This window comes from Toxotes jaculatrix, chromosome 3 (assembly GCF_017976425.1).
Source record: "Toxotes jaculatrix isolate fToxJac2 chromosome 3, fToxJac2.pri, whole genome shotgun sequence".
NCBI lineage: Eukaryota > Metazoa > Chordata > Actinopteri > Toxotidae > Toxotes > Toxotes jaculatrix.
The window spans coordinates 13,099,470-13,124,973 of NC_054396.1; the positions used below are offsets into that span (position 1 = coordinate 13,099,470).

General features: G+C 40.0%; 3 protein-coding genes across 9 annotated transcripts; 2 read left to right on the plus strand and 1 right to left on the minus strand.

Annotated features, from left to right (window-relative positions):
* Window positions 1–2,276: 2,276 nt before the first annotated feature.
* Window positions 2,277–23,411, minus strand: dgkab (diacylglycerol kinase, alpha b). 4 transcript variants are annotated; one of them, XM_041033360.1, is made up of 24 exons: window positions 13,679–13,814; window positions 12,817–12,898; window positions 11,142–11,218; window positions 10,666–10,810; window positions 10,226–10,300; window positions 10,020–10,069; window positions 9,595–9,669; window positions 9,272–9,388; window positions 8,955–9,072; window positions 8,647–8,735; window positions 7,690–7,800; window positions 7,504–7,602; window positions 7,307–7,357; window positions 6,586–6,659; window positions 6,100–6,174; window positions 5,929–6,014; window positions 5,759–5,848; window positions 5,484–5,644; window positions 5,236–5,300; window positions 5,034–5,124; window positions 4,713–4,893; window positions 4,419–4,539; window positions 4,212–4,272; window positions 2,277–3,909 (listed from the first exon to the last, which is right to left on the minus strand). In XM_041033360.1, exons 2-24 carry the CDS (start codon window positions 12,887–12,889, stop codon window positions 3,829–3,831), a joined length of 2,166 nt encoding a protein of 721 aa, XP_040889294.1. In that variant the 5' UTR covers window positions 12,890–12,898; window positions 13,679–13,814; the 3' UTR covers window positions 2,277–3,828. The 4 variants fall into 4 exon arrangements, with proteins under 4 accessions (XP_040889294.1, XP_040889295.1, XP_040889296.1 ...); XM_041033361.1 differs by lacking the exon at window positions 13,679–13,814 and adding an exon at window positions 12,974–12,991; XM_041033362.1 differs by lacking the exons at window positions 8,647–8,735; window positions 8,955–9,072; window positions 9,272–9,388; ... (5 more) ...; window positions 12,817–12,898; window positions 13,679–13,814 and adding an exon at window positions 23,401–23,411 and having other exon boundaries at window positions 7,690–8,267.
* Window positions 14,762–20,870, plus strand: stx16 (syntaxin 16). 4 transcript variants are annotated; one of them, XM_041033364.1, is made up of 9 exons: window positions 14,762–15,186; window positions 18,267–18,278; window positions 18,394–18,501; window positions 18,636–18,776; window positions 19,045–19,207; window positions 19,370–19,458; window positions 19,707–19,850; window positions 20,213–20,293; window positions 20,612–20,870. In XM_041033364.1, exons 1-9 carry the CDS (start codon window positions 15,061–15,063, stop codon window positions 20,711–20,713), a joined length of 966 nt encoding a protein of 321 aa, XP_040889298.1. In that variant the 5' UTR covers window positions 14,762–15,060; the 3' UTR covers window positions 20,714–20,870. The 4 variants fall into 4 exon arrangements, with proteins under 4 accessions (XP_040889298.1, XP_040889300.1, XP_040889299.1 ...); XM_041033366.1 differs by having other exon boundaries at window positions 14,762–15,141; XM_041033365.1 differs by lacking the exon at window positions 18,267–18,278.
* LOC121178893 (EEF1A lysine methyltransferase 3-like) lies at window positions 22,723–24,553 on the plus strand. Its single transcript, XM_041033368.1, has 3 exons — window positions 22,723–23,122; window positions 23,241–23,352; window positions 23,919–24,553. Exons 1-3 carry the CDS (start codon window positions 22,961–22,963, stop codon window positions 24,314–24,316), a joined length of 672 nt encoding a protein of 223 aa, XP_040889302.1. The 5' UTR covers window positions 22,723–22,960; the 3' UTR covers window positions 24,317–24,553.
* The last annotated feature ends 951 nt before the right edge of the window (window positions 24,554–25,504 follow it).

The window sequence follows — 25,504 nt, forward strand, 5'->3', positions numbered from 1 at the left end:
GGAAATTTCAACATCTACATCATGTAAAGAAATGAAAGCTCAAAAAGGCACAACATTGACATTTAGCTGTGATTGTCCTATAAACTGCTGTTTCCAAGGTCAAGAATAAACTTTCAACCTTAATATTTTTGCTTTGTTTTAGCGTATATATACTGCTTATACGATGTGTTGATGAGCTTTTTGTTTTATCCTGTGTTTCTGTTTCACTGTTGCACAACCAATTGCATTTTGGAGACAAATCTAATGATGATTGACTGATTTGGATATTTTGAGACATTTTGACTCAAGGTGAAAATTTAACACTGCATTCATGAATGTATCCGTCTGAAGGGTGTTAAACTGATGCAAGATTTTGGAAAATTTTTGACTTTTAAAAAATCTAAAAGATTACTCCTAACTTAAAGATGACTGCATTTGATCCAGTTTAAGCAATTTGTTGATAATACTTGACTCAATCAGACAAGTTGTTACTTTTTAAATGGTCATGAATTATTGTTTCAGTTATATTGAGTAAATTTCACACCGCACTTAGAACAAATATTTGTTATACAACAATTTACGCTTTGAATTCAAGAAATGTGAAGTCACAGAGCATTTCATACTGTAATGTCATCATCGGGCAATTTGCACTATGCATGTAACAGCCACAGCTGCAGACATCCATTTGTCAGCATCAATAAAAGCATCATCTAATAGCCCCTGTGTCACAACTTCTCCACAACAACCAGAAAGACCAACACACAGTAACACTTGAACTCTCTCAGGGGATCTTTGGGCGCGACCTTGTTTCTTTTTTTAAGTATGAAGAAAGTGAGAAGGATCGTTTCGGGTGTGAAGCAGTTTAGATTTTCTCTGAAGAGGAGGGATCCTGCACCTAATGAGACTGCCCACACTGACCGAGAGTTAATGGGAGATAATTATGGGGGGAGGTTGAGTACGAGGCTGCTTTGTGCATGAACATAAAATAACAAACAGACTAGACTGGACATACAGGAACCTTTCTGTCTTTTTCGGTCTCAGTCACGCAAGAACACACACATGCCAACGTAATTAAGAACTGAACATACTGTACTGACAGCGGTGAGGTTTAGATCATTTTTAGCCAGTTGAATGCTTATGAAGCACCGTTAATAAGTTTACAGTAAAATGTAGAAGTGCAGAACATTTCAACACTATTTCTTTCTTATTTTGACAGTTTTAACAGTCATTGTTAAGACGCTGTGGCAGTGAACGTCTCACTGAACTATTGTCAAACAAATCAGCCAGCACGGTTACAGTGGTGCCTTGTTGTTTAGCAGTGGTGGAAAGGAACAAGGTACACTTACTCAAGTACTTACGCACTTTGAGTATCTACATTTTATGCTGTTTATAATACTTCTACTCCACTACATTCCCAGAGGAAATATTGTACGTTTTACTTTACGACATTTATTTGAAATCTTGTCTGATAACCAGAACACCTGACATCTGTCTTGTCTGTCAGATTACGACAAAATGTAATAAATGCATAGATTATGATGTATAACTTATTACAAGCATTCAGAGCCATGGTCCTGATACTTTTGGAACACTCCAAAGCCCCATTTTGTGATTAAGGCCAGTCATACACCTGAAGTAAGTCAATTTGTACTGAAAACAGGTTTACATTTGTTACTATATGTTGGAGCTGGCAGATTTTAACAGACAAGATCATAGTTTGTGTACGATCTTGTCTGTGTAATTTGTAAGATGAGATTTCAGCAACTTAATAAATTTTGACAGACACACCATGTGTCAACTTATAAATAACCACAACAAAGATAAAAACCACTGATCCAGACAAGGAGAGTGACATTTACCAGAATTGATTCAATCTTGCTATCTCAGCACTAGATAATCATTTTATACCCTTACTTTTTTAGATTTCCATTTTGATTTTCATTTGCAGTACATGCATATGAAATTATTTTTGCTTCATCTTTCATTTCCTCATGTCTGATACTTCTTTCAAGAGTGTGCAAGTGGGTCACATACACTCACACACACACACACAGTCACATAACATCTATCCTGAACTAAACCTTTGCTGTTGCCACTTTTCCTCACCACCTCTGGATTAGTCCTCCTGCTTTCCCTCCCACATTGATCCAAAGCCTGCCTCTCTGTATGCTGACAAGCTTTGGCGTTAGGAAGATTTGAGCATTACTTAGAATTTCAGCAAGTGGGCTGCATGCAGTGAAATATTGCAAACACAAAAAATATTTTAAATAAATACACAGGTCACTACAAAATACAAGTATGGTTGAGAGCTGACAAATAGCTTTATGACAGATAAGCATGGAAATGCAGTACATATTGTGTTGTACATGTTTTTACATGCAAATGGCCTCTTTTTCTTTTTTGCTGAGAGCAGCATGAGTAGCTTGCTGCAAAATTACATCTGTAATTGAGTAAACTTTTGAGTATGCTGCCATTTAACCTTAAATTATTTATATATAAAAAATAAATTAAATAAATCTCCACTTAATCTATTTCAGAGTGGGCTGAGATGTGAATCTATCTGTAAACAAAAAGTTGTGGTGGGGCAACAGTTTGTAACTGCTTCCGTTATCTGCCCATTCACCAGGTGATCGGTCTGAGGACATTTCAGTGTATGTTGTCAATGTGATGCTGTATGAGTGTTCACTGAAAATGAGAATACAATATTGTCAAGACACACATGCAAATGACAGCTACACACTTTTTAACATTAAGACAATAAATGAACATACAAGCATTTTACACGTATAGAAGTACACTGTAATTCCAACACAAGACTGACTCACAGAATAGATGATTTTGGGCAACTTCCAACACATTTGATTTCATTACATTTAATCAGTAACTTTTTTTTTTTATTTCCCAAGGTTTCTGTGTATTATGTGACTGTTTTTAAGAAGCTTAATCACCAGGAGAATCTTGCTACAAAGATTATGCAAAGGTATAAGCAAAGTTACAAGAAACAACACTGAGTTATTACTTGAGTTCAGTGAACCTTAGTCTGCTAAATACAACAGAATACTGTTTTTTTAAAACACAACTTGGTAAATCTGAGAGAGGTACACCAAACACCCTCTCCTCAGCACTTTCAGGATTCAGTTATGACTATAGAGAAAATCTTTATAAAACCACATTCAGTCACATTCAATCTAGTGTTTCTCACATTGTTTCATCTGCACCTTAAAAAAAAAAAAGCACACACAGAAGTAAATGAATTACATACTTTTCATTCAGTGGGATGAACGCCTACAGTAAAAGATATCTGAACAGACAGGTAGGATAGTGTTGTTGTTGAACAAGGTGAGCTGCTGTGAGCATGCAAAGGCCTGAAAAAAGCCGGTTCATCACCAGCTGCATTAGGTACAGTACAGGTGAAACTCGACGACACGCTGCTGTAAATTTGATTAACCACAGAAGAAAAAGCTATAGCGACATCAAATAAGTTAATATATATTCCTTATCCATATACCGTAGATATATGCTCTGCTATTTTATTTACAAACACACAAAAAATTGATGCATTACATTTACGTTGGCACACAATAGCAGGGATCAGACTGAGTAGTGAAATTTCCACTTTTGAGTTGGTCTGTCAGTGTGGTCGCTGTGTAAGTGCAAGCTGTCTGTACTTATGAAATAGTTCAGAATTACACCAGGGATTAAGTGCAAAAGACACACACATTAATACTTAATAATCAAAACACATGAGTAACACACTCAGCAATGGACATTCTCTTTGAAATATACTCATCCTGCATCATTTTCCGCTGTGACCCTCTGCTGACAGGAGGATGCAGTGGAGCCGTTACTCTACTTGAGGTGAAAGAAGCTGGATGGTTTGGTTGGTGCAGCCATGAGCATGTTAGCTTGGTTCTTGTGAGTTATGTGGATCTGTAGTGAATCAAATACAGAGTTTTGGTGAACTCTGACTTAATTATTATTATTTAATCTGATGCATTTCTGATAAGCTCAGAGACATTTTATAAGCTAGTGGTATGCTACACTAACTTTGCTGTTATCTGTACTGTAGTGGTAACGTGACTCTGGCACTTTGATTATGACTGTGATTAAGTTTAATTACTGAGCAACACACTGATGCAACACACTTCAATGATGTTACCACTGAAGTTAACGAATCTAAAACACAACATCTTCAACATTAGCACTGGATTCAAGTGGTTGATAACACTTACAGTACAAGGAGGTTGCATCCAAGGCTCCCCGTCAATCTGCATGGGCAGGGCTTTAATCGTCCTGCAGACAGGGAGGAGTGACAGTGAGATTTAATGTGTGTCTGTTTACACCAGGCTGCATGGAGGGTAACAGGAAAATATAACAGGAACACCTGGTCAGGTGTTCTGGTTATTCTTGTCATCCACCTGTAGGTAAAGGTACACAACCTGATGGTAATTTGAGAGGTCTGTGCCAGTCTGTGCCCGGCGCTCTTCAGTCCAGTGTAGATTTGTCCCATTTCCATAGCTCCTTCCAGCCCCACCACCTCCAAACGCTTATCACTCATGTCTGCAGAGTAATGAAACGCACACAGAAGAAGTGACAGATTAAATCAGTGTTGCAGCCAACAAGGTTGATGGCATGTATGCAAGCAGGCAGGGAGGGCCCCATAGATAATATCTGGAAACCATAAATAAGGTGATTTACGAGAGTACGGGATGGTCCAACCAGCCAAGTCTCACCCTGTGTGATTGTTTTAAGAAGTTCAGGGTCAGTGATAACCTCACTGTGCTCCACCTCTGGCACGCCATCCGCCTTCTTGGACTCGCCCCAGAGGTTGGAGCCTCCGTGCATGCTGGGTATGTTGAGGACAGCTATGCCCTCCAGAGACATGTTGCTCAGGTCCAGATGTCTCCCGCAACACTGGTGGAGGCACAACAACAACAGGTTGTTCTGTTTATACGCAGCTAAACAAAAGTAAGACTTAAGACTTTAGCAGTTGTGTGAGTTCCCAATTATAAGATTGGATGAAAGAGCACTATGACTGCAGGAGAACTTCTCACCTCAATAATGAGACACTCCTTCAGCCTCTTGCAAGATGCTGAGATGGTCTCAGAAGTGGCAAACTCAAAATACCACAGTTTGTTCTTCGTTCTTAAAAACAAGAGAGAACAAAAAGAACTTCACCATCGCTGACTAAGAGAAAACGTATCTGTGTCACACTTTTCATTGGAAAACACTCATTCAGTTAATGTGAATCCTCACCTGCTATTAAACCTCTGGGGGTGTTTCTCTCTCATGGAGTGAAAACGATGAGCAATAGAGGCATCCTGCTCACATGGACACAAATACAGTCATATTCAGTCAAGTTTTAAGCAGTGTGTTCCACTTTCTGTTTATGTCAAGAAGACAATTAACAGAATGTTTTGTTAGGATTGAAGAAATTAATCAACAATCATGTGTGGTATGGGCATTGTTATTCCTCCTTGGTGGGTAGTGTAGAAGTGACTCACCACTCCAATAGAGAAGTAGTTGTTGATGATCTCGTAGGGTACAGGGTCTCCTGCCTCTTGAGGGTCATCTGGTATCACCTGGATGCTCCAGCGGTCCATGGGAACCAACTCGCTGGCTTCGATCTCCTTCAGGATCTCTCTCAAGTCCGACCCCTCGTAACCTTCCATGGAATTACAATAGAAGCAGGATGAGTAAATAACATATGGTGCCAACGTCAATGCTAATATCTGAGCGACACTTGTTTGATTTAGAGGTAATGTGTTTACAGCTTTACCTCCTCCCCAGCGAAGACAGCGAGCCAGGTCATTCCCAGTGCCCAGAGGTAGGACAGCTACCGGAGGATGCACCTGGAGGTCAGCTTTGTCTGAAAGCACAGGTACATTATTTAGCCTTAAAGACTGTTATCTCAGTCAGCTCACCGAAACCCAGAGAGACCCGCTGTACCTATAGCATCCAGGAGCCACCCAACTGTGCCGTCTCCTCCACACACCAAGATCCTGTATTCACGCAGACTGCGGAAGAAGTGCAATCTGAAAGACAAAGTCAAAATGAATTTGAATTAAAGAGGACAGGCAAACTGCGAGTCCCACATTAGCGACTAGAAGTACTGTGTACCCTGGTGCGGGACCTCCGTTGGACAGGTTGTACACTTGACGTGGGTTCAGCAGGTACTGAAACTTCCTGAGCACTCTGTGGAAAACACACAGACAGAAAGAAAGTAAGAGGGAGCATATTCTTAGTCTACAAGCACTATGAATTACCTTGTGTACGAATGGTGCTATATAAATAAACCTTGCCTTGCCTACAAATTATTAGATCACCTTTATACCACGGGTGTGGACTATTAATGATATACTATCATAATAAACTGACAATGACAATGTGGTGTCCAAACACATGTACTGCAAAACAGTCTTCACATCATAAGGAAACATATCCGAAAGAGAGCTCAACTTTGATGGACAGATTATTGTGTAGCAAAACAGCAAGTGAAGCCTGTGTATTGATAAAATGTTGTATAAAAAGTTAAGATGTTATACTGCCATACTGATAATTTCTCCCACTCTTACTTTATCCATATCAAGACTTTGAGCCGCTTACCTTTCACCCTGCTTTCCTCCACTTTTTGGGTTCACGAACACCAGCAGAGGATGGGTGTCTGGAATCGGAACAATCTGAAGAAAAATGTGCAACCAAACATGAGCCACTGGTTTGTTTAACTCATGTGGCAAATCTGTGTTTCAGTATGTGGAGAGATGGACACATGCTGCCATTCTAGCCACTGTACAACACCATAACTTTTACACCCAATACTTAGGTTTAAGTCATGTTCCACTATTAAGAAAAAGTTTAAACATGAGGGTCCTATATACAGTAAAGGCCATAGTGGATATTTTTAGATTTTACAAATATTCAACTGAAAAATGTTTGAAAATGTAACAAATGGGAAATTTTGTTTATTTCCAGCTGAGACAACTTCTATCATTAGAATACATTAAAAGCTGACAACTGCTTCTGTTCACTGTGAAGAAGGAAACAACCAGAAGCCATCTTTTAAGCTTACAGGAGGAGAGTGTCTAATACTAAATATATACATTTTAGATGGCATATCACTTGAAATGAGTCTTTTTAAACATGAAAAACTCCCCCCAAAAAAGAAAAATAACATGACAAATTACTAAAATTGGAGAGTCTTCCAAAAGAAGTGGTATGCAGATGGTAGTTGCAGCAGGCAACTTGAAAGAGACCTCGCAGAGAAAACACATGGGTGTACAGTTGGAAAAGAAATTAAAGCATGTAGGAAGATTTGATAACAGCAGACCTGCAGGATGTGGCCATCAGGGGTAACATTTAACAGGCTGGTGTCTTCCTCCTGAGGGAAACAACAGACAATTAACCAACTAACAGACAAACAATAATCCTAGAAATCTAATCTAAATTTGCTGAAGCCAAATTTATGGTGTTGACATATTGTTGGAAAGGGGGGGGGGGGGGGGGGGGTGTAGCTTCTCATTTTACCTTTGAAACAGCGTATATGGCCCACGGTGGCAGTATATGATCTCTCAGAGGTCCACAATCACAGGACGATAAGCCGGAGATAATGCAGTCATCATGACGCTTAAAAAGAAACATGACTCAGTGAACACAGAAAGAAGATCCTCTCCAATTCGTGCATTAATGTAAACAAACACACACAATCCTCACCATCTCCTGGCACCACACGCAGTGCCTTCCTGCTAAAGTTTTGATCTTCTTATGGCAGACCTGACACTTGGTAGAGTTACAGTCAGCTCTGATCCAGTCGTGAGCTGCTTCCTGAGACACAGAGGAGCAGAAGAAAGAGGTGTTGTCCCACTACTGTAACCTGGTTTTATTAAGTATGACTTATTTTCACCCTTTTTACACCCACAGAAGGGACTGTGATACCCAGGGTTGGTTTCACATATTCTTCTATTCTTGACTTTTAACATCCAAACAAGTCTTAGGATGCTAAACAAATTCATCTGCCAGAACGATGTTCATGTTCGTGCTCTGTGGCACTGGAGTGCCCACAAAACAATCCAGCCCTGAATGACCGTAGGAAAAATTACGTCATTATTGACTTTAAAAGAATCAGCACAGACCACACCCTCCTCCAGAGCAGCTGTTGAGGTTATAGACGGCTTCGGATTCATGACTGTTTGGATGGCCATCAACTTGGCAGACGTGCATCACCAGATCAAATGTCTTTAAAGCACACTGGCACCTCAAACGTCCTGAAGCGGCTGAAACATTTTGGCCAGCTCACTGTTGCAATCCATTACACATATTGTGAATCACTGAGTTGTGGCCGCGACACGGCACTGGAAAAAGACAGTGAAATTATCTATGCTTGTGCAAAGTTAGGACATTTAACAGATGTACGGAGCAGACTGTGCCGGCTGTAATCCGCACTCAAAAAAAAACACTGATGGGTTGCACTTATTACTGACTAATGCACCCTAATGTTCCCTGTTGTTAATGTGTTTGCTCTTGCTGCCATTTGGTTTTTAGTCAGGAAAAAGAGAACTGACATGAGTATACTCTCTTAAAAAGATGGGAAATATAAATTTAAGTTTAAACTCAAAGACTCAAACCAGTGGATGGAAATGGGAGTGAAATGGTATCATTGTGCTTTCTTACACCAATCTCCTTTTTAGATTTGACAAAGGTACGAGCACAGGATTCAGGATTCTTGTTGGCACACTGACTGTGGACAGTGTACTTGCAACCTGTGGGAGGAAAAATGTTCCATGTTACAGAAATGACAAGGCAAAGTTTTTCTTTACTAGAACTTATATGATTCTATAGCTAATTATGAGTATGATTTATAGAAAAATGCAGTGTCCCTGACAAATAATGTACAATACAGATAAAGATTTGACTCCTCCAGCTAATCTTCACTGTGTGTGAGGTACGTATGCCCCCTGGTGGCAGCTGTGAGCTCTTACAGGTGCAGCAGAGCCCCTGCTTCCCAAGGCCGAGCAGCATGCTCTGACACACACTGCAGTAGGTCGGCTTGTTAAAGTGCTTCATCCTCCAAATATGCTGCCCATCCCGCTCTGTCATCTGTGGGAGAGGGGATGAGAGAAGGACATTGAAAAAGATTTTACAAAGAGAAACGCTGTTGATTGCGTGTATTAGAGCATGACAAACGCAGCTGTGTCCTTGAGGTGTTGCACAAAGCAACAATAACTGAGATCGACTGACAATTTGAGGTTCTAATGAAACTGTAAAACATTGTATGTATAGTAATAATGTTTTTCACCTTCAGTCCAAGCAGAACAAGTAAAGGCACATTGTTCATGCCCCCCTTCACCCATTCCTCCAGTGTCACGGTCCCACTGTCATCCACATCGATTGCTGTCATCATGTCTTTGAGCACCTGCATGATCAGAAAACATCTACATTGAATATCAAGTAGCTTTTTTGTGTACCTGAACTCCTGAAGCTCTTGGCTGCCATAATGAAGCTCTCTTTCTCAAGAACCGAATCTTTTCACAAAGCAAATTCCAAACTGTTTCTGGGAATTAAAAATCATGCAGGTTTTAAAATAAAGAAAAAAATAAGCTACATAAAGCAGATTCCTACTGGTCTGAGCTCAGTCACGTCCCAGCCCAGGTAATCAGCAGCTCGCATCATCTGGGTGATTATACGATCCACTTCCTGATGGGAGAGAGAACAGAATTTACATTCACGGTGGACTGCGGGTAGCTTTGTGTTTAAAATACTGTAACCTATAATAGTCGTGTTCAATCTAAATAGCTCCACAAAATTCAAAATTCCTCTGTGTAACTGAAATCAAACAAGTTTACAAATGTTTTACAACATTTTCTGAAACTATCTGCCAACTAAAGCTGAAAATGTAAACCAAGTGGTCTTTTTCATTTTTACATTTTTTAGACCTAATTGTTAACAATAAATGTACATGTGTCAACTGTTGTAAATGAGCATGAGCACATCCCAAATATTTTGTGAATTTCTGAGAAAACTGTCAGTGACTTTGAGTAACTTACAGAGCTGTCCAGGAGTCCATTGCCGTCTTTGTCATAAAGTTTGAAAGTAACTAGAAACAAAACACAGAACAGTCACTGTTTCCACTGTTTCTTCACTTTATCAGACCATCCGAACAATCAGTCCTAATTGTTCAGTCATGAATATACAAGGCAGCTGCACCATAATAGACATGTCACAAACTGTTCAGAAGGCACATGAAACCAACATTCAAGCTTCTCCCGTGGCTGTCCTTCCTCAAGCACAGAGAAGTAACAGGACACATCACGAAGAAAGACGCCTCCTGAAAGTAAAGAAATATGCACAAGCTTTATTACATTAAAGTCTACAACAGTACAATTTTTTTATTCCTGTACTTCTGCTGTAGTATAGCAGTGTAAAAGGAAATATTTTATCATATTGCTTTTTGGAACAGGTGCACTAATCTCCAGATCAACGCCTACGCCCTCATTCCTGTGACGCAGCACTACAAGATAAAAACACAGACAAACGGGTAGGTGTTGGAGGAAGCGTCCAACAGGAAATACTCATTTTTCTTTCTTTGGTCATTTTCTAAGATGGATTTCCAACCATAATCTGAGCTGAGCATGACTGTAGAGCTCAAAGCCTGTCCTCTAAACACCTGCTCAGACATGCAGAGTGGTTTACCTCCTTTGGGCAGTGGGCTCTTTGTGTTGCCATCCTGCTCTACGTGTTGAAAATAGCGAAAAAGGCGTTGGCAGAAATCTGCGGGAAAGTCATCCACCTCTAGGTATGTCTTGAGAAAGAGACAGAAACCCACTGCATCGACGCACTGAGGACAGAAATCAAAGCAGCCATCGGAGGAGACACAGGGACAAAGCAACAATGCATTAGTGTAATATTTACATTTACAGTGACGCTGGATTTTTCCAGGACTGTAATTTGTGGAAAATTTCCAAGAAGGTTTACTAGAGGAACAATCAAATTTGGAAATATAATTACAATAAAAAAATATAATAATTAGTACAAATAGTTTTTCTCATTAAAATACTTCAAAGTTCATAAGAAGAAACAAGAAATTCTAAACTTGAAAAATAAACTGTATTCACGTGTGTGTGTATCGTTGCGCAGGTCTGTTTCCATAATAACTGACAATGACTGACCTCTCCAAAGCTGTGCTGGGCCAGCCGACCCCCAGAGTGAAACTCCTTAATCACATCTTTCACCCTCAAATTGCTGTCTGCAAGGACAACAGTTCACAAGAAACAAGTGAGAACAGAGAAGCCCACTGACTAATCCGGTTCTTTGCCTATTTGCAATTTGTCCCATTCTCTGATTACAAGGACCCTGAGTGCTAAAACAGGAAACAAATGCGAGATCATCACTAATTGTGGACATGGACGCATTGTGTGTATCCTACATTAAATCTGGGTTTGAGCCCTGCTGTCACAGGTAAAACATAACGGTGCTCTTCTCAGGACCAGAGAGAGAACAGGTGTAATTATCCATTCATCCATTATCCAACCCAACACTAAAAGCCTACCAACCCATTTCATTTCTTTCAAAGCCTCTGAGTGAAAGGCAACATATTTTTAGCTCCATTCCACTTTTTGTTTCCTGTCAATAAGTCTATCAACAAATCTGCATTAGCTCAAACCCGGTGCAGGAGTGTGCACTTACATTTTGGAGCTGTTGTTTGTGTTTTGTGTTGATGGTGAATGGTCCTCTAGAGAACACTGTGAAGTGTTTTTATGTTGATGGTGCGTGAGTAAGTGGAACCTCCTCAGTCGTTTATTTTATAATGTTGATGGCTACTGCTGTTTTCACTTTTTGAGTAATATAGAAGGACTCTCAGCAAGTACAAGACAAAATGCACTGATGTATCAGCAGTTTGCTGCCCTTCATGTGCCTGTGTTGAACATATGAACTGAAAGAACACATTTAAAGAGTATTCTGAGAGTGGATTTTTCTTCTTCTTGACTTTGACTATAGAGTAGTTACACTCACTCTGACTCTCCTTGTATTTGTTCTTTTTCTCTTCTTTCTGACAATTTGCGAATTGTTACTCTTGTATGTCTTAGCCTGTGATCCTTCAAAATCATCAGTGTTCCAGTGAAAAGAGTACTCTTCTTTCAATTTCAAAGTAAAAGTAGCATACAACAATGTAAAAATGCTCAATTACAAGCATGCATTTAAAATCCTACTTAAGCAAAAGTACAGACGTATTATTATTAGACGTACTACATGTACTTAAAGTATGAAAAGTAAAAGTATCTTATATAGTACAGTATATTGTAGGACTGTTCTTACTGATGCATTAATGTGGAAGTAGTGTTTTACTGTTGCTGCTGATCAAGCTGGATGCTAATTTTGACTACATCATTTATGGCTGGGCTGTTTAATCTATAACAATATGTCACATTTTATGAGCATGTTATGTGTTTTGTATGTAAAATCTTAATCAGCAAGGTAACTAGTAATCAAAGCTGTCAAATACATGTAGTAGAGTAGAAATATAAAGTAGCATAAAATGGAAGCACTCAAGTAAAGTACCTCAAAACTATATTTAGTACTTCAACAGATGTACTTTGCTATAATCTACAATGGAAATCATTATTATTTTTATACACTTGTTGAGTCTTAACTAGTGCATATAAAGGCACACAATAATAAATATTTTGACTCTAGAGAGTCAAAATTTGCCTTCCATAGAAAGTACGGAAGACAGCCTGAACTTCAGAAAGCACCCCTTCAGCTGGGCCCTTTATGTGTTACGTGCAGTGTTAACATACCAGTAATATCAGTTGATTGTTGAACTTAAAGTGAGGTGAGACTTACATTCCATGTAATGCTGCAGCTGGATAAAATCCACAGGAGTCAGAGACCCTTCTGTATCATCAGAGGAGGCCATGCCGATCAGCTGAGCAAACAAGAAGAAAACAAAATGACAGGACAGTCGCAGAGGATGAAAACAATCCCAGGTCGAAGCACTAACCTCAAGAAAGGTTGCAGAGACAAGGAGGTAGTCTTTTATATTAGGTCTTAGGTCATCCACATGAACTGGTTTGCCTCCATTCCTTGGATTGCACACACCAGTAGCAAGTCAGACACTCCCCTGTTGAGACTGATCAACTACAGTGGTTACAAACAGTCTGGGGCTTCTCTGTTAACTGAGGAATCCCAGGAATCACCAGCAAAAATTTGACCTACTGTGCCGTGAATATAGCAAACGTTATCATACAGATAACTGTTCACTCCTTTAAAAACGTGGGGATGAGTCAAAGGTTTTGTGACAAGATCTGACCACCTGAGGAGCTGCCCACCAGGAGCTTCAGCCGCCTAGGATGGACCATTAACTGTCACCAGCAGTAAAATAGACAAGTAATCTAACACCAGCCACTAGAGATGCTCAGGTAAGCGTGACCTGCTATGTTCTCTGCACAAGTCTCTTAGCCCCTAAAAACCACTATGTAATATCCCATCAGCTTAATCAGCACCGTGCTGTACCACTCAGAGTCTGGCAAAGCAATTCAGAAACCAACAATTAAGATTAAAAGGGCATCCATTAGACAGGATTATAATTTGAAGCCAGAGTGAGTGACAGCCACGACTTTTTTTTTTCTGCTGCCTGAGTACTGCACAGGTGTTCAGCCACCCAGACAGGAAGACGACGGAAGCTGAACCCTCCAAACCTCCTTACCTCGTCTCTCTCTCTCTCTCCTCAGACTTCAGCGGAGGTCAATTAAAAAAAAAAAAAACTCTCCCAAACACGGAGCTCCACCACACGGAACCGTGATATGTTGGTTGACGGCAGCTGGTACTTCTGAGTCCGTGTGCGCAGCAGTATTAGCGGATATAAGGGATTAAGAATGGGCGGAGGAGGAGCTTTCAGCCACATAATTACAGTTAGTGGCACCCCCTCGCGCGCACACGAGCGCACACAGACACACACACGCACGCACGCAATACGCACGCAAGGGTGCACGCACTTATCTACTGTACCCTTTCAACAAGTCAACGCATTTTCTAAATACTGAGCCTTTAAGCCTGAAAATCAGAATGGTTCAGGCTCCATGTGAATGAATGAATGAAATGTTCAATATGAATCCGTGAACTGGCTCTGCAGGACAGCTGTGCAGACTGGGCCTGAAAATTCAAAATGAACTGTGAGAGAAACTTTGACCGGGTGACGGCGCGTTTGGCTCTTTATCTAATCAAGATATACCTGACAAAACTAAAACAGGATAAAAGTGGGGCATAAAATCAAACTGTGAGCTTATCTTGTTTCATGAGGGAGGCCGAGGAACAGCATAGTCACAGGATTAAAGATTATTAAAGTGCAAAGGCAGTGTAATTTAAGTGAAGATAAAGACCCACAGACTGAAAGTGGACGATCGGTTGGCAGGTCCAACGTTTTCCTACTACAATTTCCCAAAGTGAAATATGATTTTGTTGTATGCACCAAACTGTCCAAAATGCAAAAATATTCCATTTGCTGAAGAAGACAGTTCCGGACAGACAACTCCGGAAAAGCTAGCAGAATTCTTTTGCCAGACTACTATTTCCGAGGAGAAGACTAAACTAAAAATCCATTTTACAAAACAATCACAGCACTTTATATCGGCGCTGACGGTATGTGTTGCTGAAGGAAATATGCCATTGTCTCTTCGCTAACCGTAAGTGGCGGTAATGCGCCTCAGTTACAGATGAAAGCCGCAGTTAATGAGTAGTAGAAGAAGAAGCTGTTGACGAAAGTGTTTACGTTTTCCTTCTTCCGCAGCTGCTTAAAGCGGAGTAACGTTCACCGATCTGACGTGAAACCCAGACTTTAAGAGGAAACTCGCGGTCATGTTTCTTATATTTAACTTAAGTATTAGAGATGCTTAGCAGGTGAATATGCTTAAGGTCGTTTGCCGTCCACTGTAGGTGCTGTATCGCGAGTTTTACCTCATCATTTATCGCAGGCAAAGCTAAAGCTAGCGGTGCGTTAGCAGCAGCTCGGCGGCTGTGGACATTATCTAATAAATCATCGTCTGGTCCGCACTTTGTCCAGAGTTAATTTAGATATCAATCAAGGCAATCATGGCCACTAGGCGTCTGACCGATGCCTTCTTGTTAATGCGGAACAATGCAATCCAAAACCGGCAGATATTGGCTGAGCAAGTGAGTACATACGACCCCCGTCTGAGTACACGTAGCAATGCTGCGGTGAGTGGTCTGCATCGTTTTGATATTTTACTGTGTGTGTTTGCATGTAGCCAGTCACAGAGACTTGTTAGCTAGGTACAGCTGTGTGCCAGTAGCTGCTAGTTATTCTAAAGGAAGGTTTCATCACCGGTAGTGTCTGTGTGAACCGTCATGTCACCTCAAGACTGACGGTGGTGATGGAGGAGGAGGAGTGTGCAGCCATATTTTCATATTTTCAATGTCTACATTTAGTTTAAACAGCGGGGATGAAATAGTATATTTGGGTGGGGTTTTGTGAAAGTTAAAGCATGTTTTTTTTAAACGTTCACATATTGCTCCTCAGTAGTGTTATGTGGTCTCCATTGTGTTTTGACCTAGCTTAGATCAAATTGTGGCTGTGACCTGTAATTGATTGTTGCAGTAGAATAGAAGTGGGCAATATGGATTAAATATACAATCACAATATATTCAATTGTATATTGTGATGTTGATGTTTATGGTTATATAGTAAATGTTCTGGAAAATCAGTTTGAATTGTTTATGGATAAGTTTGGTTGACAGGAATGTCTGGTTTTGGATAAGTAGACACCTGAAAAATCACAGTACCTCACTACACCAATGCCAGACACATATAGTATAAAAATCCAGTGTTTCCATTTCCAGTCCTACTTATTGACATTGGTTTAACAGGCTTTCTCCCTGGAAATCCTTAAGGTGAGGTTCTAAAGCCACCCAGGTCCTTATAAAAATCATCAATATCATTATCACTATTATTTTAGTTAGGTCTAAACAATAGTCACACTCATTACTTTAAGACAGTTGCAGTGAAAAAACACTTCCTCTTTTTATCTAAAGTATTTTTTTTAAAAGAGGGTATTTATTGATGATGTTTTCACTAAGGGTCTTTGTTTCATGAAAGTTGGCCCACCTCACGCTTTCAAACACTCCACGAAACCCTGCTCAGTACACCCAGAGACATTATAGGGAGACACTTTGCTGTAAAAAGTATGGCAAAATTTCTCATGGCTGGCAGGTTGTCTCCTGGCACATATATTGTCATACTGCCCAACCCTTCACTAGAATGTAACTGGTTAGCTTCTCTACTTATATAATTGTGCGACAGATGTCAAGGTAAGGAAAATGGACAAAGGCTAAATTACACTCCTAAAAACAACTGCTTGTGATTCAGAAATACTCATAATCTTTATGATGGGTTTATCTCTGATGGTGTCATTAAGAAAAACAAGAAGGCTCCTCAGTTTTTAGGGAAAGATTTTGTTTTACACTAGAAGTCACCAGTTATCAAGAACCACCTTAATGTTCCCTCACTTCCCAGTTCTGTTGCAAAAACGTGTCACTGTATTATTCACATTTAAGTGTGAACTAAATTCTGTTCAGTCCAGCTTTGTGAACAGCTCCTTTCAGATTGCTTTTATAGTTGTCCACCAGAAGTGTTTACACTAGAGTTCACCTGCACAGTGCAGCGAGCAGGTGTAGGGTGTGTGTGACCATTCACACTCAGCTGTGAACATTTTAACCAGCTGCCTGCTCACAGAGGTAGAATCATTGCTACCAGCTTGTACACACATTTCTCAAAATATGCCACTGAATTTCTGCTACTGAGCTCGGTGAACAGTGACTTCTCTTAACCCTGATCATTTTCTCCTCCAATAAACTTGGTTTTCTCTGCTGTTCCTAATGGCTTGGAAAGGCTGGCCTTTCAATGAAACAGATAAATGAGCACAGCCAAACCTACTGTACCTCAGGAACATCAACAAGAAAGATCATAGTAAGAGGAGCTGGTAGTGATGCTGTGGCCTGGTACTTCAGAGCTGGGAACATTTTGTGAGGGGTGATTCATACCCGATAGTGCAGCTGCTGTGTTCTTGCAGTTGAACTGTTTGTACACTGTTTGTCTTCTCTCCTACTGAGAGGGGAAAAAATGTTATTTGTTAATTACTCAGTCAGACTGCTGCGGCTTCCTTCAGAGCAACAGCAATCATCATGGACCAGCCCAGAAATCTGGCTTTGGATAGTTAGACTCCATTGGCACCTGTTGGATCCCGTTTGTTTATTTCAGCTCCGTATACATCATCATCCCACATAAAAAATGCTTTAGCTCTTTCTTAACGTTGCCATCGATAGTTTCTATAACCACATTATTGAATAGTGAAATGTTTTTTTTCCCAATAAGCCTCCATCATGTTGCTTAGTAGGTTATTAGCTGTCAGTGGCTTTCTAAAAAGTGAATACTTAAAAGTGTGTTGAAGAATAGGGAAGGAAATGTCTACAGATCCTGGAATAGAGCCGTCCTTCCCTCCTGTCTTTTACTGGAAATTTAAACACATTGCGGGTTATGTAGCTCAAATGGAAATAGGTGGATGTCAAATTTTAAAATGGAAAAAGGTGTTTATTGTGTTCATAGTGTATGTTTGGTCCTGTGTCCTTGTCTCGGGCTTTATCTATATGTGTTGTAGAACACTGTTCGATTAAATGTCTCTGCATTCTCCATCAATGTCACAGAGAAATGGTGCACATTCACCTTACTAAAGCTGCTGTATACTCAGGTTTGAAATAACTGCCTTTGCCAGAAGGCAGCAGGGCCTTTGCCAGATAAAACAGGACACACACACACACACGGGAGACATAATTAACCAAATCAGTGACCAATCACTTGCACGACTTTACAGTTTTCTATCACATATTAACTTCTTGCTCATTTCAGATTTTCCTTAAAATGACCTTTTCTTAACTCAGCTGCCTCACATGATCTTGAAGCGCAACCATTTCTGCTCTGTCTTTATTCTTAATGTTTCTTACATTTAATGATTTGCTTAAGGGGAGATTATTTTATTACTAGTTTCTTTATTATTATTATTACTCTTTATTTTTACAGATTTGTACATACTAAAAAACATAAATTAAGTGAAAATGGCTGGAACTAATAAACAGACATACTTTAGTAATTATATAGTTGGTGGGAGTGGATGCAAACAGACTTTTTTTTGGTATTCACTGCTGATTTTCCAGGGCTCACTTACTCTTCTGTCTTTCTCTCCTTTTTCCTTCTTCTGTACTGGATGGAACAACTCTCACATTAGGAGCTTGATGAGGTACTGTTGTTTCTCTTCGTGCTATAATTTCAACTCACAAAATGGTAGACCACCCTCATCGTGTTGAATTATTATATAAAATGTTTTAATTGGATTATTTGTTTGTGTTTTTAAGTTGGCCGATGATCGAATGGCCTTGGTGTCAGGAATCAGCCTGGACCCAGAAGCTGCCATTGGAGTCACCAAGAAACTGCCACCCAAATGGATAGAGGGAGTCGACGAGGTAAAATTGAAATTGGAAATTTGATAAATGTAGATACTTCTGTGTGTACTGAAGAAGTCTTCACATCAAACCTGTCATTCTGTAGGTTCTGTAAGTCTGTATTTGGTTTTGAACTGTGAATCGTTGCCTTTCAGATCCAATATGAAATCACACGGATTCGGCAGAAGATGAAGGACCTGGCCTTACTTCATGACAAACACATGAATCGTCCCACACTGGACGACAGCAGCGAAGAAGAGCACGCCATAGAAATCACTACCCAGGAGATCACACAGGTAGATGCATTTAACAGTTTACTAATTGAGTTAATGCACACTATTAGACTTTAAGTGTATATACCCTTATAAGCTTTTCTCAATTTGTAAACAAATTTAATTGTCAAATGTTTCTACTTGAACACAAACTCATAAGAGCATGATATAGAACCTGTCCTCTGTCCTCTGGTTGTTTTAGGGAGAGACGCCTGACAGTATTTTATGTGAAAGGATTTGAAATGAAACATCATCCGTGTCTGCTTGCTCACTAATTTTGTGTTCACTGCAGATGTTTCACCGATGCCAGCGAGCTGTGACAGGTTTGCAGTCTCGCTGTGGCCATTGCACCGAGCAGGAGGAGAGACTATTGAGAAACGTGGTGTCATCTCTGGCACAGAGTCTGCAGGAGCTGTCCACCAATTTCAGGCACACGCAGTCCAGCTACCTAAAACGTAAGAACTACACTGAAGCTGGTCTTGGTCTTCCTAAGTTCTCATTCCTTACTGTCTCAGTACCCACATATTTAGACTATTGTCAGGGTTATGTCTCATTTCATATCTTTCATCACATTTTTTAATGCCATCTAAGCACTGTGTAATTGTTTTGTCTACCAGGTATGAAGAATCGTGAGGAGAGATCAAAGCATTTTTTTGACTCAGGGCCCTTAATGGAGGAGGATGAAGATTTAGCTCTATATGACAAAGTGAGTGGGTTTTGTGGCCTTTTTCCATTTGTTCCCTGTGTACACAGCACAATAAAAGCAGAAATATGGCCTCTCATAATAATAAGCTTTGCAAACAAGATCAGAAAGATGCATCCTTTCATACTCTGGATACATACTTACTCTATTTACAGTGCCATATTCATACCCCTTGAACATGTGGTGTTACATTTGGAATATTAATTGTATTACTATGAAATCACCTAGTTTTATTCTTTCTTTTCTTTCAGGGGTTCACAGATGATCAGCTGATGCTGGTGGAGCAGAACACAGTTATGGTTGAAGAACGGGAGCGGGAGATCCGACAAATAGTGCAGTCCATCTCAGATCTGAATGAGATTTTCCGGGACTTGGCTGGAATGGTGGTTGAACAGGTATTAAGCAACAATGAGACTCTGACACAGAATTAAATTATGGTCCATTCACCAGAACGATACCAAAGAAAAAAATCTTTGTCCTCCCAGATACAAGGGTGTAGTTGTTAGCGAGGTGTCCAAATTACTTCTGAAATGTTAAGAATCCTGCATATTAACATGTTTTATTGCATATATTTAAGTAACTGTGAAGGGCAGAACATGAACTGACCTTCAAGTCAAAGAAAACCCATGTTAGGAAGGTGTTTTACAGACTTACACTGAACATCTAATACACAGTAGTGTCAAAGATAATAATCAACAACTAAAATAATTAATGGATATTATCCTCCACTGATATCATCCCCCCATTTCTCTTTAAGGGCACCGTTCTTGACCGAATCGACTTCAATGTGGAGCAGGCTTGTGTTAAAACAGAGGACGGACTGAAACAGTTACAAAAGGTAAACACAAAATGCTCAATATGACTTTTTTGGTGAGTTGAGTTTAACATTTTTCATCACCAATGTAAAGTACAGGTTGCTATTAAAGAGTGGATGGAGTTAATGGGTAATTTTAGGTGTGATAATGAGCACTAACAACCACAGGGGAAAATGAAAAGGCAATTACAATTAAAATGACAATTGTTATATCCTATCAGTGTAGAATTTACCTATGCAGTTAAACACATAAATTGTTGTTACTGGTAATCCTTAAATGAAACTGAAAGCCATTGAACTTTACATTACTGTTTTTGACATTTTCTTTTTCTTTTTTTGCAGGCGGAACAATATCAAAAGAAAAACAGAAAGATGCTGGTCATTTTGATCCTCTTTGTCATAGTCATTGTTCTAATTATTATTCTTTTTGGAACAAAGTTTTAGTCATGCATTCCTCTGGCTTTTGTTTTCTGTGTGGGTGTTTGTTGTGCATCTGTGTGGACTTGGACTTGGTCTTGGGTCTACTCAAAAAAAAAAAAGTTGGACTGCCTTTCATACCCACCAGGAAGCGACAAGAAGAATTCCAACATCTCTTTGCAGGTGCACTTTGGGCTGTGTGGTCCATTTTAATGAAAGAAACAATCCACAATCTGTTTGAGCCTTGGCTATTTTATTAAGTGACTTGCATCTAAATCGCTCCAAGACTCTTTGATAGAGGTTTGTCAAACCCAACCATGTTGACATATCTGTGTCTCGACAAAAAAAACAAACCAACAAACAAAAAAAGGTGTATAAAAATGGACTGCCAATGTTAAATTGCTAAGGCAGAGTGTTCTCTGCTTGAACTCAAAGCACGAATCGTGACATTTGTTGTGTGAAGATTCATTCTTTGTTTAATTTCATCGCAAACAATTTGTTTCTGTGAGTGAGATGTGACAAGAACGAATGTTTGTGAAAGAGAAACGTGCAGTAGATGTGATTCTTACTGCAAAATCATTTTCATCCCAACATTACATTTATGCACTGGTTCAGTATTTGACTTCATCTTTGTATTAGGGCAGATATGATTAGAATAGTTATTCAGTACCAAAAATATTCCTTTGGTTTAAGGACCACCAGATTTTTTTTATTTATCCGCTACGTTAACAATAATAATAATAAAATGCTGAGGTCCTTGTCACTCCACGGTTGGCCTGAGGAGGGTGCAGACAGCAATGAGCGTCCTCCAACTTATCCTGTAATTTTAAGTTCATACCTTTGTCACACCTGCTGCACTTGGCATCAGGTGCTCATTTTAAAACACGTGATTGTTTTTGTTTTTCGTGGTCCTTGCATTAAGTGCTACCTTTTTAAAACTCTTGCAGTTTGCACATATTGAGGCCTGAGGGGGAGGAGGGGCGGGTGTTATGGATGTAATACTACTGTCATCTGTATGATGAAAAGAATTATTTATTTTTGAATAACTTCATATAATCCAGAGGTTCAGAGGTGTTGTGTGTCAGGCAGAATTACTGTGTATTGAGTAAAGTGTATCCGAAGTTTGAGCCCAACAGTTACTGTCCAATCCTCTGAGGAAACTGTGATGTAGTCCAACAAAAGCAGATGTATGAAGATAGCATTGTGAGGTTGTTTTTGTTTTTTGGACCCATTACATTTTAAATTGGCTGTGTGTTGGAAATTCCTTTCATGTTCTTGTGTTCTATTAAGACTGATAAGCTGAAATGATGAAGAGCTTTATTCAACATATCTGTACGCTACACATTATACACCTGTTAAATCATCTTTGTCATTGATGTGAAGTTGTGTGTGAAAAAAATGGTTATGTCCCAGTGGTACTCCACTTAAGTTTTGTTTTTCAAAAACAAAATGGGTGAGGAGAGAGCAACTTTTTTTTTTTTTTTTTAATAAACCAGGAACATGATGGTGTGTTTTTGTGTGTTTTGAACAGCAGCACAGATATGATAAAAATAAAAATATGGAGTTTAACTGTTCAAAGTCACTTTCTAGAGCAGAGCAAAATTGTCCTCACACGTACAGCTGAAATCATTAGTCAACAGACTAGACATTTTATCAAGTATTTTGATAACAGGTGATGGTGATAATCACTTTAAATCCTTTTTCGATCGGAAATATACGTCTGGTGGTTGCTTCTAAAATGTGAGCATCTGCTGGTTTCAAGCAATTTGAAAACATCGCCTGGCGACCCGGAAAATAAGTCTGGTTGTGTTACTTTTCAAATTAAAAGCCTCGTACAACCCTATATTTGCAGCACAGACTTACATATAACTTAATGTTGTTTTAGTTAATAATGACGTTAGAGTGGAGCATAATGTATAGCTCTGTTTCTCTTTAGATTGAGTGTACACAGAAACTAAAAAGGAGAGAGAGAGCCCCAGCTAAACAGATAGCAGGGTAGCTAACCCTTTAGTCAGAGTCAAACAGAAAACGCTCAGAAAACCAACACGGAAAAAATGCAAAAACAAGTAGAAAGGTAAATTAACATTTACCATTTTCTACTCGACCACCCCGCATACGCTTTTTGTATTCCTCATATAACGTAACGCTGTTTAAGTTAAACTTAGATACTAGTTAGCTTAATGTAACCTGACCTGGAAGGCGACCGGCCGGAGTAAACATAGCAGGCTTTATCGAGTGAAGGCGATAGTTAAACGATTTTATTCACCGCAAACCATGACTTGTGCTGCGGACGAAGACGACCCGTTTCCCGCGGACGACTGTCTGTTTGCCGAAACGTTTTCTCAGGAAAATCAGTATATTTTGGCCGGTGAGCAGCTGAAGATAAGACAGGTGTTCGGTGCCAACCTCGGCGTGGCTGCCCCGGTCTGGGAAGCTGTAAGTTCATACAGCGTTAAGGCAGTCGCTCTCTTTCTTTCTTTTTTCAAACTACATAGAAATGATATCCGTACGTTTGAGAGTTTCGTAGTGATCATGTGTATTTGTGTGTACACAGGCGTTACACTTGTGCCGTTACTTGGAGGAGCAGAGTGTGGAGCTGGGAGGAAAGCGCATCATAGAGCTGGGAGCAGGGACCGGTGTGGTCGGGATTTTGGCAGCACGCCTCGGTGTGTTGTTTGGTCTGCACCACATTCATGTTCATGATTTAAGATGACATCGTAAGAGCTTCCTGATCTTTCCCTGATTGGCTACAGGTGCAAACGAGAATTTCTTTCACAGCTCTCTATCCATTTGGTTAATTGCATTCACGTGTTCATACACACTTGCAGCTGCTCATGGTCCAATCAGGGTTGCCAGGTCTGTGCGACAAAATCAAGCCGAGTACCAGAACAGTATATTATCATAAATAAAATATAGCTCTGTGCGGTAGACCAGTGGTTCTCAACTTTGTGATCTCAGGAGAGAATCACAGCAATGGGTCTACCCAAACCAGAGGACAAAGAATTCAACAAATGTTGCCCAGTTCCACAGGAAATCCCTGGACCTGGCAACCCCTGCCCTCAATCCAGGCCTAGTCTTTCAGATATGTGGCTCACTGCTGCCTCCATCAGACACATTGCACACTTATCATGACAGTCATCAAGCACTGTCAAACCTGTCTTTATTTTCCTGTGGCCTCCAGTTCAGTATTTCATCAACTCATCCTTGGAATCAAATTTTCCTGTCTTTTCAGGTGCAGCTGTGACCCTCACAGACCTTCCTCTGGCTCTCCCACAGCTTCAGGCCAACGTCTCAGCTAACATGCCGCCCAGTGGTTGGCCTTCACTTCCTCCCACTGTCCTCCCTCTGTCCTGGGGTGAGGACCACATGAACTTCCCATCTGACTGGGATCTGGTGCTTTGTGCAGATATCATTTACCTCCCGGAGACATATCCACTGCTGGTGGAGACACTAACTCATTTGTGCAAGAATGGTGCTGTGGCATATTTCTCATCCAAGATGCGAAAAGAGCACGGGACTCCTGGTTTCTATGACGAGTGTCTGCCAAGCAGATTTAAAGTGGAGCTTGTCCACCGTGATGACAAACAAAACATTAATATCTACCGGGCATCACTAAGAACAGACCAGTGAAAGCAGGGACAGCTGTTTACAGGCAGGAGACCTGGATTAGTTACTGTACTGAGTAAAGTTTCTTGGGTTTTAAGTGAATTAAAAAAAAAAAAAAAAGCAGTGACTGTTCTGTAAAATGAAGCTGTCAGAAAGTACAGTGTGTTACACTTAATTTGTATACTCTTATAAAAAGAGCTTGCCCTCTGTGAATCCTCTGTATAAAGAATTAAGAAATATGTAGTATCCTGTAATGTAATATATTTCTTTTTTTTTTTACAATGGAGTGTTTTTACAATACATGTTCTGAATAATGAAATGTGTCCTGTCATTATTCGTCAAGCATTGTGATAAAAATGTGTCTGAAGTTATATATTTCTGGAGATTTATAGATTTTTGCTGGGCAATGCCAACCTAAAACATTCAACAACAAGTGACTGCTCTCTAGAAAATAACTGACAATCAAAATTCATTTCTGGATATAATGGGCATGCCATGAGCAGCACAGATCTTTAAAGTTATTTTTAAGTGAAGAGTTACAGCTTCTCTCCTGCAGGTGTGTAGCCTACACCTGCAGGAGAGAAGCTGTAATTCTATTTACGCACCATGCAGTTTCACAGAAAGACACCATTCCATCTGTGTTTCTTTAAAAAGAGCGTATGGGTTGTTAATATTCAACACAATATTTTATTGAGATGTCTAAAACCCAAAACAAAGTTCATCCCATCCCGTCCAACTATTCTGTCAGCATCAACAGATTGTCCTCCCTGCAGCCTCCTGTCTGTACATGCTTCATCCCCTCTCTCCTGCTCTCTGCTGATGTACAGACTTTCTGTTCAGAAAAGGAAAGCCTGTTTGTTACGCTGGAGAGTTTCAAAGAAAGGGAGACAACCCGTCCGCTGCCCGTATCTCCCTCTGCTACAATTCAGCCGACAAAACAACAGATCCCTATCTCCTATACAGAGTCTGCTCGCCATCACGCCCAGCACCTCCCACGCGAGTGTCATGCAAAGTGCAGATCAATGGTTTCATTGATATTCATTATTATTTGGCCAAAGTTATAAAATCTGTGTTGCCAGGAAGTGGTGGTGATGTTGGCCAGGGTGCCATTTAGACTGATAAGAAAACATCCAAGAGGCTAGAAATTACACTTAACAGATTTCTAGTTTATCTATTATCTCATTTTTTATAAAAAAAAAAAAAAAAAAGGTT